The 11,416-nt window shown below is 49.1% G+C and overlaps 2 protein-coding genes across 2 annotated transcripts in view; both read left to right on the top strand.

Annotated features, from left to right (window-relative positions):
* LOC108788099 (zinc finger protein 62 homolog) overlaps window positions 1-11,416 on the top strand; it is a 949,422-nt gene that overhangs the window by 282,633 nt on the left and 655,373 nt on the right. The gene's annotated exons all lie outside the window — the stretch shown is intronic.
* Window positions 1-11,416, top strand: part of LOC108788076 — a 240,035-nt gene that overhangs the window by 87,809 nt on the left and 140,810 nt on the right. Inside the window, exon 12 of the mRNA XM_018557808.1 lies at window positions 5,726-6,324. Within this exon, the coding sequence (XP_018413310.1) occupies window positions 5,726-6,324 (599 nt within the window). The remainder of the gene's footprint in view (window positions 1-5,725; window positions 6,325-11,416) is intronic.

Genomic DNA, 11,416 nt, shown 5'->3' with positions numbered 1-11,416 from the left:
CTCACCTTCACAAGGAATGTTAAGATTAACCCTTCATACAACTCCATCAACCCAAATCCAATACAAACCATGAGATGTATTACTAGCCCGAGGGACCGGAGGACAGCTGAGGTGACCAGAGATTGTGGAATTGCTGCCATTCGGGAAAAACACGTGACATTTTCTATAACTCAATAAAACAAAAACTTGTAAATAATTAGTGCCGGTCGTGTTGTGAATAATCTTTCCCCAAATATTGTTATCCCTTTGTTACTTCCAATGTCTCATCATCCCTACTACACCCAGTGCCTCATCCCTCTACTACACCCAGTACCTCATCCCTCTACTACACCCAGTACACAATTTAATCTGGCATGCATGGGACTGTCCCAAGTGCTGGATTCCCCACAAGGTCACTGCGGTTATGGCCTCGGGGGGCGGGGAGGGGGGCAGCAGGGAGTAGAGGGGCAGCACAGCCGATACTGCACCTTTACATCTTTTAGTAGGTTTGGCTGCCTGAGGTCCTGAGCTTGCTGGGGACCTCAGGCAGCTGTCTTTGATAGTGCTTGTCTGGCTGCACATTGCCTCCTCCTTCCCAGCGCTAGCACAGCACAGGACAGTCTCACAGCCACCAGCACAGCCCTGGAGCCTGGCACAAGTCCAGATCCCACCCGTTCAGTCCTAGAGAGCCCAGCAGCCGCATGCAGAGCTTTGGAGAGCTAGGCACCCGCCCACAGAGACCTGGAGAGACCCACACGCATCCCTGCTGAGACCCAAATGCAGCCCTGCTGAGACCCAAATGCAGCCCTTCTGAGACCTGCACATATCTCTGGTGAGACCCAAACGCAGCCCTGGTGGGACCCAAACGCAGCCTTTGTGGGACCCAAACGCAGCCCTGGTGGGACCAAATGCAGTCCTGCTGAGACCCAAACGCAGCCTTTGTGGGACCCAAACGCAGCCCTGGTGCGATCTGCATGCACCCCTGTACAATTGCTGTGTAATCATGAATTGATGGCATCTGTGGTCCTCTATAGACTACAAATCTCAGCAGTACATGATTGCTGGTTGCCATTCTCCATTGAGGGGAGGGGGGCGCATTGAGGAGCCTGACCTGGCCTTGGGTCAGTAGAGAGAGTAAATCCGACCCTGACTGTCCCCATAGTGCGGACAGTTGTCAGGAATCTGCCAGGATGTGTCAGTGCTGCTCTTGCTCGGTCTGGTCATTTTTGGTGCTGCCTATCTCAATATTAACCCCTTCGTGACTGACGACGTACAGTGTACGTCGCCAGCATCGGGGCTGTTTAAACAGACTCCCGGCGACTTTTGCCGCCGGGAGTCTGTTTAAACTTGTAGAGCCGACTGTCGGCTTTACAACAGAAGCGATCCTGGCGACTTACCTGTCGCCAGATCGCTTCTGCGTCCCGAAGAAGGGGCCCCCCCCCCGCCGGACACCCCCGCCGTGCTTCCCGGGCTCCGTTGCCCCTCCTACGGGCCCGGGACCGGCGATCTTTGTGTCCGCGGGGAGCTGGGGAGGAGGTCGACGAACTTCCGTTCATCGATCCCCTCCCCGTTCTATGGGACCGGGAGCGATGCAGATTGCATCACTTCCGGTCCCTGGGCTGTCAGTTCTGGGCTCCTGCAGCCCAGCTATAAGCTATTGAAGTGCGATCTGCACTTCAATAGCTTATTTCCAGTGTAAAGGTGACACTGAGGGTCTTTTGGACCCCCAGCATCACCTTAAAGAGGACCTGTCACCACCATCTGCTATTACATGGGGGGGCTTGCAAGCCCCCCCATGTGATAGCAGTCAAAGTAAAGTAAAAAAAAAAAAAAAAACAGTTTTTAAAATTAAAATGAAATAAAATAAATCTAATAATAAAAAAAAAAAATTTTAAAAGTACCCCGCCCCCGCGAGCACGCGCGTCGCCACGTAAACACGCGTCGGGTGCGCCTACGCATGAAAACGACGAACGCGCTACACATGTTGGGTATCGCCGCGCACGCCGGAGTGAGAGCAATAATTCTAGGGCCAGTATTTTGTTGTATCTCTAAATTGATGACCTGTGGGGGCTTTTAAAGTGTCTTTTATTGACTTTTTGGGGTACTGCAGTTTTTCGCCGTTTCACGGTCGCACGCAATCTGTAAACTGGGCATGTTGGGTATCGTTTTACTCGTTGTAACCTCATCTTTTATATTTCATTAAAAAAATTGGTAATTTGTTGTGTTTTGGGGCATTTAATTAAATTTGTCACTAAATTTTGGGGTTTAATAAGGAGTTGCGCTAATATTGCGCAACATAAAAATGTTCAACTACCACCATTTTATTCTATAGGGTCTTGGCATTCAGAAAATATATAATGTTGGGGGGTTTTACGTCATTTTCAGGCCTAAAATGTGGAATATAACATGGGTGCAAAAAATGAAAAAAGGGCCTCAGTCATGAAGGGGTTAACATCAATGCTTGGACTGTAGAATGTACTGAATTTAGAGGAGACATAACTGATGGGAAGAAGCCTGAGGATCGGTATATAAGAGCTCTTATTGCACGCTGTGGATAACCATCTGCAGTACCCACTAATGGACACAAGGTGGCAGCAGAACACTCAGCGGAAGAAAGCCGTGCGATCCACAAACTCCACCACTAGAGGGCAGATACGGACACGATCAGAGGCTGCTGGAACGCACAACCCGGAAGTGTGTGGTGGAACGCAAAGAGCAGGAAACTGCAATAGAACAGGAAGTGTTGGGTCTCAGTGATGGGTGGCTGCTGATTTATCTGTGTAAGTTTTACCTATTTATGATTTATATATTGCAGGTTCCATAGTCTAGTTTGTTTTTGTAATAATTCAGCTGCTTAATTTTAAAGCTTGATATTTATTGAGCTCGGCTATTGTTATCGAATCCTCACTGTGACCAGTTGGTGAAAGCGTCGCGCCTGTGCTGCACTCGTCCTTTCTATGACCCAAAAATTATTTATGGTTCAGCAAAGTTTGTATTGTGCGTCCCAACGTCAGAAGTTGAGAAGGAGGCATTTCAATGCGGGGAAGATCTAAATGGAATGGCCGGCAAAGCTGACTATGGGAGTAATGGCACGCCGTGCGTCGGCATGGCCTCCTGCACCTTCATGTAGGGAGCCCAGGGATGCAAAATGAGCACACCGGGACGGGTCTGCTTCCGTGCGTGGCGTAGTCAGATTGCAAGAGCAGACTAGAGGAACTGCTAGGTATGTTCTAGCAAATGAATGAGAAGTAAAATAGAAGGCGAGCTTTATAAGAAGCTTTGTAATGTATACACATTGTATACACACACATGTATATATGTCATATCGATTTTAATTACTTTACCACCAAAGACAGTCTCACAGACAGGAATAAACCTCAGCACATAGGATCATGATAAGTCTCACAGACAGGCATAAACCTCAGCACATAGGATCACGATAAGTCTCACAGACAGGCATAAACCTCAGCACATAGGATCATGATAAGTCTCACAGACGGGCATAAACCTCAGCACATAGGATCATGATAAGTCTCACAGACAGGCATAAATCTCAGCACATAGGATCATGATAAGTCTCACAGACAGGCATAAATCTCAGCACATAGGATCATGATAAGTCTCACAGACAGGTATAAACCTCAGCACATAGGATCAGGATAAGTCTCACAGACAGGAATAAACCTCAGCACATAGGATCATGATAAGTCTCACAGACAGGCATAAACCTCAGCACATAGGATCATGATAAGTCTCACAGACAGGCATAAACCTCAGCACATAGGATCATGATAAGTCTCACAGACAGGCATAAACCTCAGCACATAGGATCATGATAAGTCTCACAGACAGGCATAAATCTCAGCACATAGGATCATGATAAGTCTCACAGACAGGCATAAATCTCAGCACATAGGATCATGATAAGTCTCACAGACAGGTATAAACCTCAGCACATAGGATCATGATAAGTCTCACAGACAGGAATAAACCTCAGCACATAGGATCATGATAAGTCTCACAGACAGGAATAAACCTCAGCACATAGGATCATGATAAGTCTCACAGACAGGAATAAACCTCAGCACATAGGATCATGATAAGTCTCACAGACAGGAATAAACCTCAGCACATAGGATCATGATAAGTCTCACAGACAGGAATAAACCTCAGCACATAGGATCATGATAGATCAAAAGTAAACTGTTCCATGACTTGTGCTTTTCTGTGCATAGAATTTAGACAGAGCGCCGAGGATGGACGAGTGTCAAAGTCACATGACTGAGTAGATATTAGACCTCACCCTGGAGATCATCTACCTGCTGACCGGAGAGGTGAGGAGGATTCTGGGAGGTCACATGACATCACTCTTATCTCTAGTAATAAAACACAGACCTGATCGGAGAGGTGAGGAGGATTCTGGGAGGTCACATGACATCACTCTTATCCTCTATTAATAAAACACAGACCTGACCGGAGAGGTGAGGAGGATTCTGGGACTGTAGAGTAAGTGATGGAAACATATTTTTTGTTCCCTTCTTCAGGATTTTATGGTAGTCAGGAAATCATCAGGCAACGAACTGAGCAAGAGCCAGATCCCCATCACGCAGCCTCCACCTGGACGCAACCACAAGAAGATCCTAGAGGTCACCCAGATGATCATTGAGCTGCTGATGGGAGAGGTGAGCGGTGCCGGGAATTCTGGGACATGATCCAGGAACAGACAAGGGATGTGTCTGGATGGTGACTGTATCATTGTGTGTGTCAGGTTCCTATAAGGTGTCAGGATGTCTCTGTCTATTTCTCCATGGAGGAGTGGGAGTATCTAGAAGGACACCGGGATCTCTACAAGGACGTCATGATGGAGAATGAGCCGCCCCTCACATCACCGGGTAAGAGGAGAGAGCAGTATGGAGGGTCCACCTAGATCCCCCATCATCTGATACACACATAGAAACAATGTATTCAGTCAGTGTGTGTGTTTCCTACAGATGAATCCAGTAAGAGGAACCCACCAGAGAGAGGTCCCCGTCCGGTTTACCCTGGAGATTCCTCACAGGAAGATTACAGATCCCTATGGAAGCATCCGGACGTCGTGATAGAGAACGAGCCGCCCCTCACATCACCGGGTATGTTGAGATATATTTGTATTATCTGTAAGGGGGAGAAGGAAACATTGGGCCTGGTAGGTTCTATGATGGAAACGAAGAAGAGACTTACGTATTTATACCTTACAGAGATATCTGAAGGCGTTGAGGTGCTACAGACCCACGGAGCCATCAAAGAAGAGCTGGACTCTTCGGAGGACAGAGGTGTCAATACCGAGGTATACTATATGGAGGACAATGTCAAGAAGGAAGACCTCTTGGGTGGAGATGGCCAGACCTATGTAATTCGACTATCGCCTCCAAACGGTACTGCCCCCGGGGGCGAGAGACTTGACCCCTTTGCTTACATTAAAGAGCAGCTAGCCGTTGACCCTTTAGCGTTTCATACGAAAGAGGGAGCATCTACAGCAAGTGAAGATCCTCTGGAACAAACAACCCAGACTGGCCCCCAGGCCGGACACAGGAGCGCTCACGAAGGATCGGAACCTTGGGTTATAATGAACAGAGATGGCAATCGCAGGAAAACTCAATGGACCTGTCCATCTTGGCCACCACCAGAGGGCCCTGAGACCAAGACGTACAGCTGTGCCGAGTGCCAAAGCGTCTTCACCAGCAGCTCCGAGTTCTTCAGACACCAGCTCATGTACAGCGGGCCCCATTCCCTGCCCTGTTTGCAGTGCGGGAAGTTCTTCGGCAGGGAGGAGCAGCTGGTGAAACATCAGCTGATCCACACCAGCCCCAAACTGTACACGTGCCCCGAGTGCGCCAAGTCCTTCCGGCTCCGGTCGCTGCTCATCGAGCACCTGCGCACTCACACCGGGGAGAAGCCGTTCGCGTGCAAGGACTGCGGGAAGTGTTTCGCCCAGAGGTCGACGCTGATGAAGCACTTGCGGGCCCACTCGGGCGAGAGGCCGTACTCCTGTACGGAGTGCGGGAAATCCTTCAATCAGAAGTCGATGCTGGTCAACCACCAGCGGACCCACACCGGGGAAAGGCCTTACGCGTGTTCGGAGTGCGGGAAGCGCTTCTCCCACAGCACCAACCTGGTGACCCACCAGAGGATCCATTCGGGAGAGAAGCCCTATTCGTGTAAGGACTGCGGGAAATGTTTTACTAAGAAGTCAGCCCTGACCTGTCACCTGCGGACGCACACCGGGGAGCGGCCTTATGCTTGCTTGGAGTGCGGGAAAAGCTTCACTCGCAGTTCTTACCTCCTCCTACACCAGAGGGTCCACTCGTCGCAGACTTCAACTGCCCAAAATGAACCTTATCTTCAAAAATATAACCGGAACCTGAAACAAAGCCTACATACAACCGAAACACCCCTTCCCCTCATAACAAATCATACGTACTAACGGGGGCTGGGTATTGGGCACGTTGGCGCCGGTGACAACCAGTCTTTTGTGTAACACCGAAAGGTGAAAAGATCACAAAACGCCCGGCGAGAGAAGATTTTCAGTTTTCATCAATCAATAAAAAGCATAAGGAAAATAAATGTTCTGTCTCTATTATGCTCAGTGGATCATGCGTCTCTCTATTGCATGTCTTGTTATGTCTCTTGCAGTCCTCTTTACAACGCACAGTGCCCCATACCTCTTTACTATGCACAGTGCCCCATACCTCTTTACTACGCACAGTGCCCCTTACCTCTTTACAACGCACAGTGCCCCATACCTCTTTACTATGCACAGTGCCCCATACCTCTTTACTACGCACAGTGCCCCTTACCTCTTTACAACGCACAGTGCCCCGTACCTCTTTACTATGCACAGTGCCCCGTACCTCTTTACTACGCACAGTGCCCCTTACCTCTTTACTACGCACAGTGCCCCGTACCTCTTTACTACGCACAGTGCCCCGTACCTCTTTACTAACCACAGTACCCCATACCTCTTTACTATGCACAGTGCCCCTTACCTCTTTACTATGCACAGTGCCCATACCTCTTTACTACGCACAGTGCCCCATACCTCTTTACAACGCATAGTGCCCCGTACCTCTTTACTACGCACAGTGCCCCGTACCTCTTTACTACGCACAGTGCCCCGTACCTCTTTACTACGCACAGTGCCCCGTACCTCTTTACTACGCACAGTGCCCCGTACCTCTTTACTACGCACAGTGCCCCGTACCTCTTTACTACGCACAGTGCCCCGTACCTCTTTACTACGCACAGTGCCCCGTACCTCTTTACTACGCACAGTGCCCCGTACCTCTTTACTACGCACAGTGCCCCGTACCTCTTTACTATGCACAGTGCCCCATACCTCTTTACTACGCACAGAGCCCCATACCTCTTTACTACGCACAGTGCCCCATACCTCTTTACTACGCACAGTGCCCCGTACCTCTTTACTACGCACAGTGCCCCATACCTCTTTACTATGCACAGTGCCCCATACCTCTTTACTACGCACAGTGCCCCTTACCTCTTTACAACGCACAGTGCCCCATACCTCTTTACTATGCACAGTGCCCCATACCTCTTTACTACGCACAGTGCCCCTTACCTCTTTACAACGCACAGTGCCCCATACCTCTTTACTATGCACAGTGCCCCATACCTCTTTACTACGCACAGTGCCCCTTACCTCTTTACAACGCACAGTGCCCCATACCTCTTTACTATGCACAGTGCCCCATACCTCTTTACTACGCACAGTGCCCCTTACCTCTTTACAACGCACAGTGCCCCGTACCTCTTTACTATGCACAGTGCCCCGTACCTCTTTACTACGCACAGTGCCCCTTACCTCTTTACAACGCACAGTGCCCCATACCTCTTTACTATTCACAGTGCCGCATACCTCTTTACTACGCACAGTGCCCCTTACCTCTTTACAACGCACAGTGCCCCGTACCTCTTTACTATGCACAGTGCCCCGTACCTCTTTACTACGCACAGTGCCCCTTACCTCTTTACAACGCACAGTGCCCCGTACCTCTTTACTACGCACAGTGCCCCGTACCTCTTTACTACGCACAGTGCCCCGTACCTCTTTACTAACCACAGTGCCCCATACCTCTTTACTATGCACAGTGCCCCTTACCTCTTTACTATGCACAGTGCCCATACCTCTTTACTACGCACAGTGCCCCATACCTCTTTACAACGCATAGTGCCCCGTACCTCTTTACTACGCACAGTGCCCCGTACCTCTTTACTACGCACAGTGCCCCGTACCTCTTTACTACGCACAGTGCCCCATACCTCTTTACTATGCACAGTGCCCCATACCTCTTTACTTTGCATAGTGCCCCATACCTGTTTACTATGCACAGTGCCCCGTACCTCTTTACTATGCATAGTGCCCCATACCTCTTTACTTTGCATAGTGCCCCATACCTCTTTACTTTGCATAGTGCCCCATACCTCTTTACTTTGCATAGTGCCCCATACCTCTTTACTTTGCATAGTGCCCCTTACCTTTTTTTTTTTCCCGTGAGCTTTCAGTGTCGGTGCACACAGAGGTGAAGGTGCAGAGACAGACAGATCACTACACATGAGAGACCTGCAGGCCGCCAGGAAGTACAGCGATTCATGTGTTAGGGGCTGCTCTGTCTTATTGGTATTCAGTGGGAGAGAGCGGAGGAAGGTGATGAGAGACGGATCACAACGTGGATGTGTGCAGCTAGATCCTCCGCCTCTCCTTGTAATGAGATCAAGTGCCCAAGGGTGCTGCAGCACTTTCTCCCAGTCAGATGGTACATGGAAGCAAGAGGGTGGTGGCTACTGCTGTGCTATTGCTCCCTCATATGGATGCCCATAAACTGGGCTTCAGCTTGGGGTGAAGCTGCCAGACATAGATATGCTTGCAGTGCACAATGAGCCAGGATCAGAACGGGATCGAGCGCTACATGCACTTTGTCCCCTGAGGCATTCAACAATGATTCTGTAGTTTTGGCGATACTTCTTAAACCTTCCTGGCGGTAATCCCGAGTGTGGCTCCGGGGTATATTTTCCGTACCAAAAGCGGTAACCCCCGAGCCACACTCGGGCGTCTTCCAGGTTCCTTCCCTGCGAGCGCCGGCATTGCAGGGGGGGGGAGGAACGCACACAATCGTTACAGGTCAGAAACCCGAGAGGTCAGAGGAAGGTCCAGTCTAGGTGACTGCCATTTGCTGGCAATGAAGATTGTCCGGGCCCCACAGTGGACAGTTGGCAGCAAATGTCCAGTTCACATCCGAAGCGCTGGCCAAGTGAGTGGTCAACATGCCCGCATTCTCCACCAATTACTGGACAGTGGACCTTCTCCATCACCAGGAACAGATACTTCTTATTATGCAAAAAGAAAGCTTTATTTGAACATGTGTGTGAGAAGATTTCCGAATGGAAACTGTTCTGAAACCTTTACAGTGGCATTATGAGGCAAGTAATGTACATTAACATTAACAGAATCCTCCTCAGCTCTCCGGTCAGGTCTGTGATTTATTACTAGAGATAAGAGTGATGTCATGTGACCTCCCAGAATCCTCCTCACCTCTCCGGTCAGGTCTGTGTCTTATTAATAGAGATACGAGTGGTGTCATGTGACCTCCCAGAATCCTCCTCACCTCTCCGGTCAGGTCTGCGATTTATTACTAGAGATAAGAGTGATGTAATGTGACCTCCCAGAATCCTCCTCACCTCTCCGGTCAGGTCTGTGTTTTATTAATAGAGATACGAGTGGTGTCATGTGACCTCCCAGAATCCTCCTCACCTCTCCGGTCAGGTCTGTGTTTTTTTTATTGAAAAACAGGGGGCGCCTTTCCTGGTGCAGACAAATTTATTAAGATCAGGATCAAAGGTAGATAAAAAACATACTCACAAAATTCAGCATGATAATGATAGAAAAAGTAAGTCCATGGACCCAATAGAAAGTCTATGGAAGCTGCACAATCGTGTCTATGTGTCAGCAGAGGAGACTGTGTGATGACGCGTTTCCGGGGTCACGCCCCCTTCATCATGTTTTTTCCCTAGATTTTGCGGTCTCCCTGGCGGGTTTGGGGGCAGCATCCTGCAGACCTTTCTACACACGTGCTTTCTATTATTTATATATTTTTTAACAGACTTGTTTCTGATTACACTGGTGCTTATATTGGTCCATACTGGCGGAGTAGTCCTTTTTGGCGCTTTTTTGTGTTCATATCTGTACTGTGTTTTTTTATTAGTAAAGATATGTCATGTGACCTCCCAGAAATGTGTAATAGAAACACCAAACACATAAATCACAAGGCACATCCTCATATAATGACTCCTTTAATTTCATGATATGTTATCATTGGAGTTTTTGGATAGGGTGGAGAAGGAATACAAATAGGGATGCACCGATACCGGTTTTCCGGTATCGAGTATAAGTACCGATATTTTTTTCCCCGTACTCGCCGATACCGAATACCGATACCGGAAGTCCCATTAAGGCAGCCAGGCGGTGTGTAATGACTCGTCTTCCTGATTAGCTGGGAAGCCGTCCCCATGCTCCCTCGTCACTAGGTGACAAGAAAGCATGGAGCCGAGTGCTGTGTAATGACTCGTTGCCCGGCTTCCTAATTGATCGAGAAGCTGGCCAATCAGGAAGCCAGGCAATGTGTCATTACACGCTGCCCGGCTTCCTGATTGGCCGGGAAGCCGGCTCCATGCTCCCTTGTCACCAGGTGAGGAGGGAGCAAGGAGCCGGCTTTCTGATTGGGGGGCATGTAATGACACGCTGCCCCGCTTCCTAAATGGCCAGGAAGCCGGCTCCATGTGATGAGGGAGCATGGAGACGGCTTCCTGGCCAATCAGGAAGCCGGGCAGCATGTAATGACTCGCTGCCCGGCTTCCTGATACCGGAAGCTCAAGTATCGGGTTAGGCATCGGAGCATTTGGCCGAGTACCCAAATACTCAGCATCGGCACCGATGGGAGGAAAATGTCTCCATTGGGGTCACAGAAAGAAAGACCCCCCATGGAAATTTCAACTGTTCCCCACTCTAATCCCTAAAAAATGGTCCGGGGTCAGGCTTTAAGGATAGATACACGTTTTTTTTCCCTAATGAATACAGTTTTATGATGTAGGGTGTGTGCTACCTTTCTGCCCCCCTTCTGTGAGGAGAAACTGTCCCCTTGCTCATGCAAAGTGACAGTGTCCCTGGAAAGAACCGCCCCCGACCCCACCCCCTCCCTATCCTCTTGATGCCATTTGGCTTATATGCTGTATCAATGATTCAAATACAAAGTGGGATAGAAACACCAAGAGAACAAGACACAAGGCACGTGACAAATTCTCCTTTCAATGGTTTCAATTTTATTTTCCGATAAGATGTAAACAAGTTTAAAGTGCAAAGGTTTAAAAAAGGGGTCAGTAAAAA

The sequence above is a fragment of the Nanorana parkeri genome, unplaced genomic scaffold (genome assembly GCF_000935625.1).
Source record: "Nanorana parkeri isolate BGI_ZX_2015 unplaced genomic scaffold, ASM93562v1 scaffold305, whole genome shotgun sequence".
Lineage (NCBI taxonomy): Eukaryota > Metazoa > Chordata > Amphibia > Anura > Dicroglossidae > Nanorana > Nanorana parkeri.
Note: the sequence above shows the minus strand (reverse complement) of the source record. Positions and strands in the feature narration are given on the sequence as shown.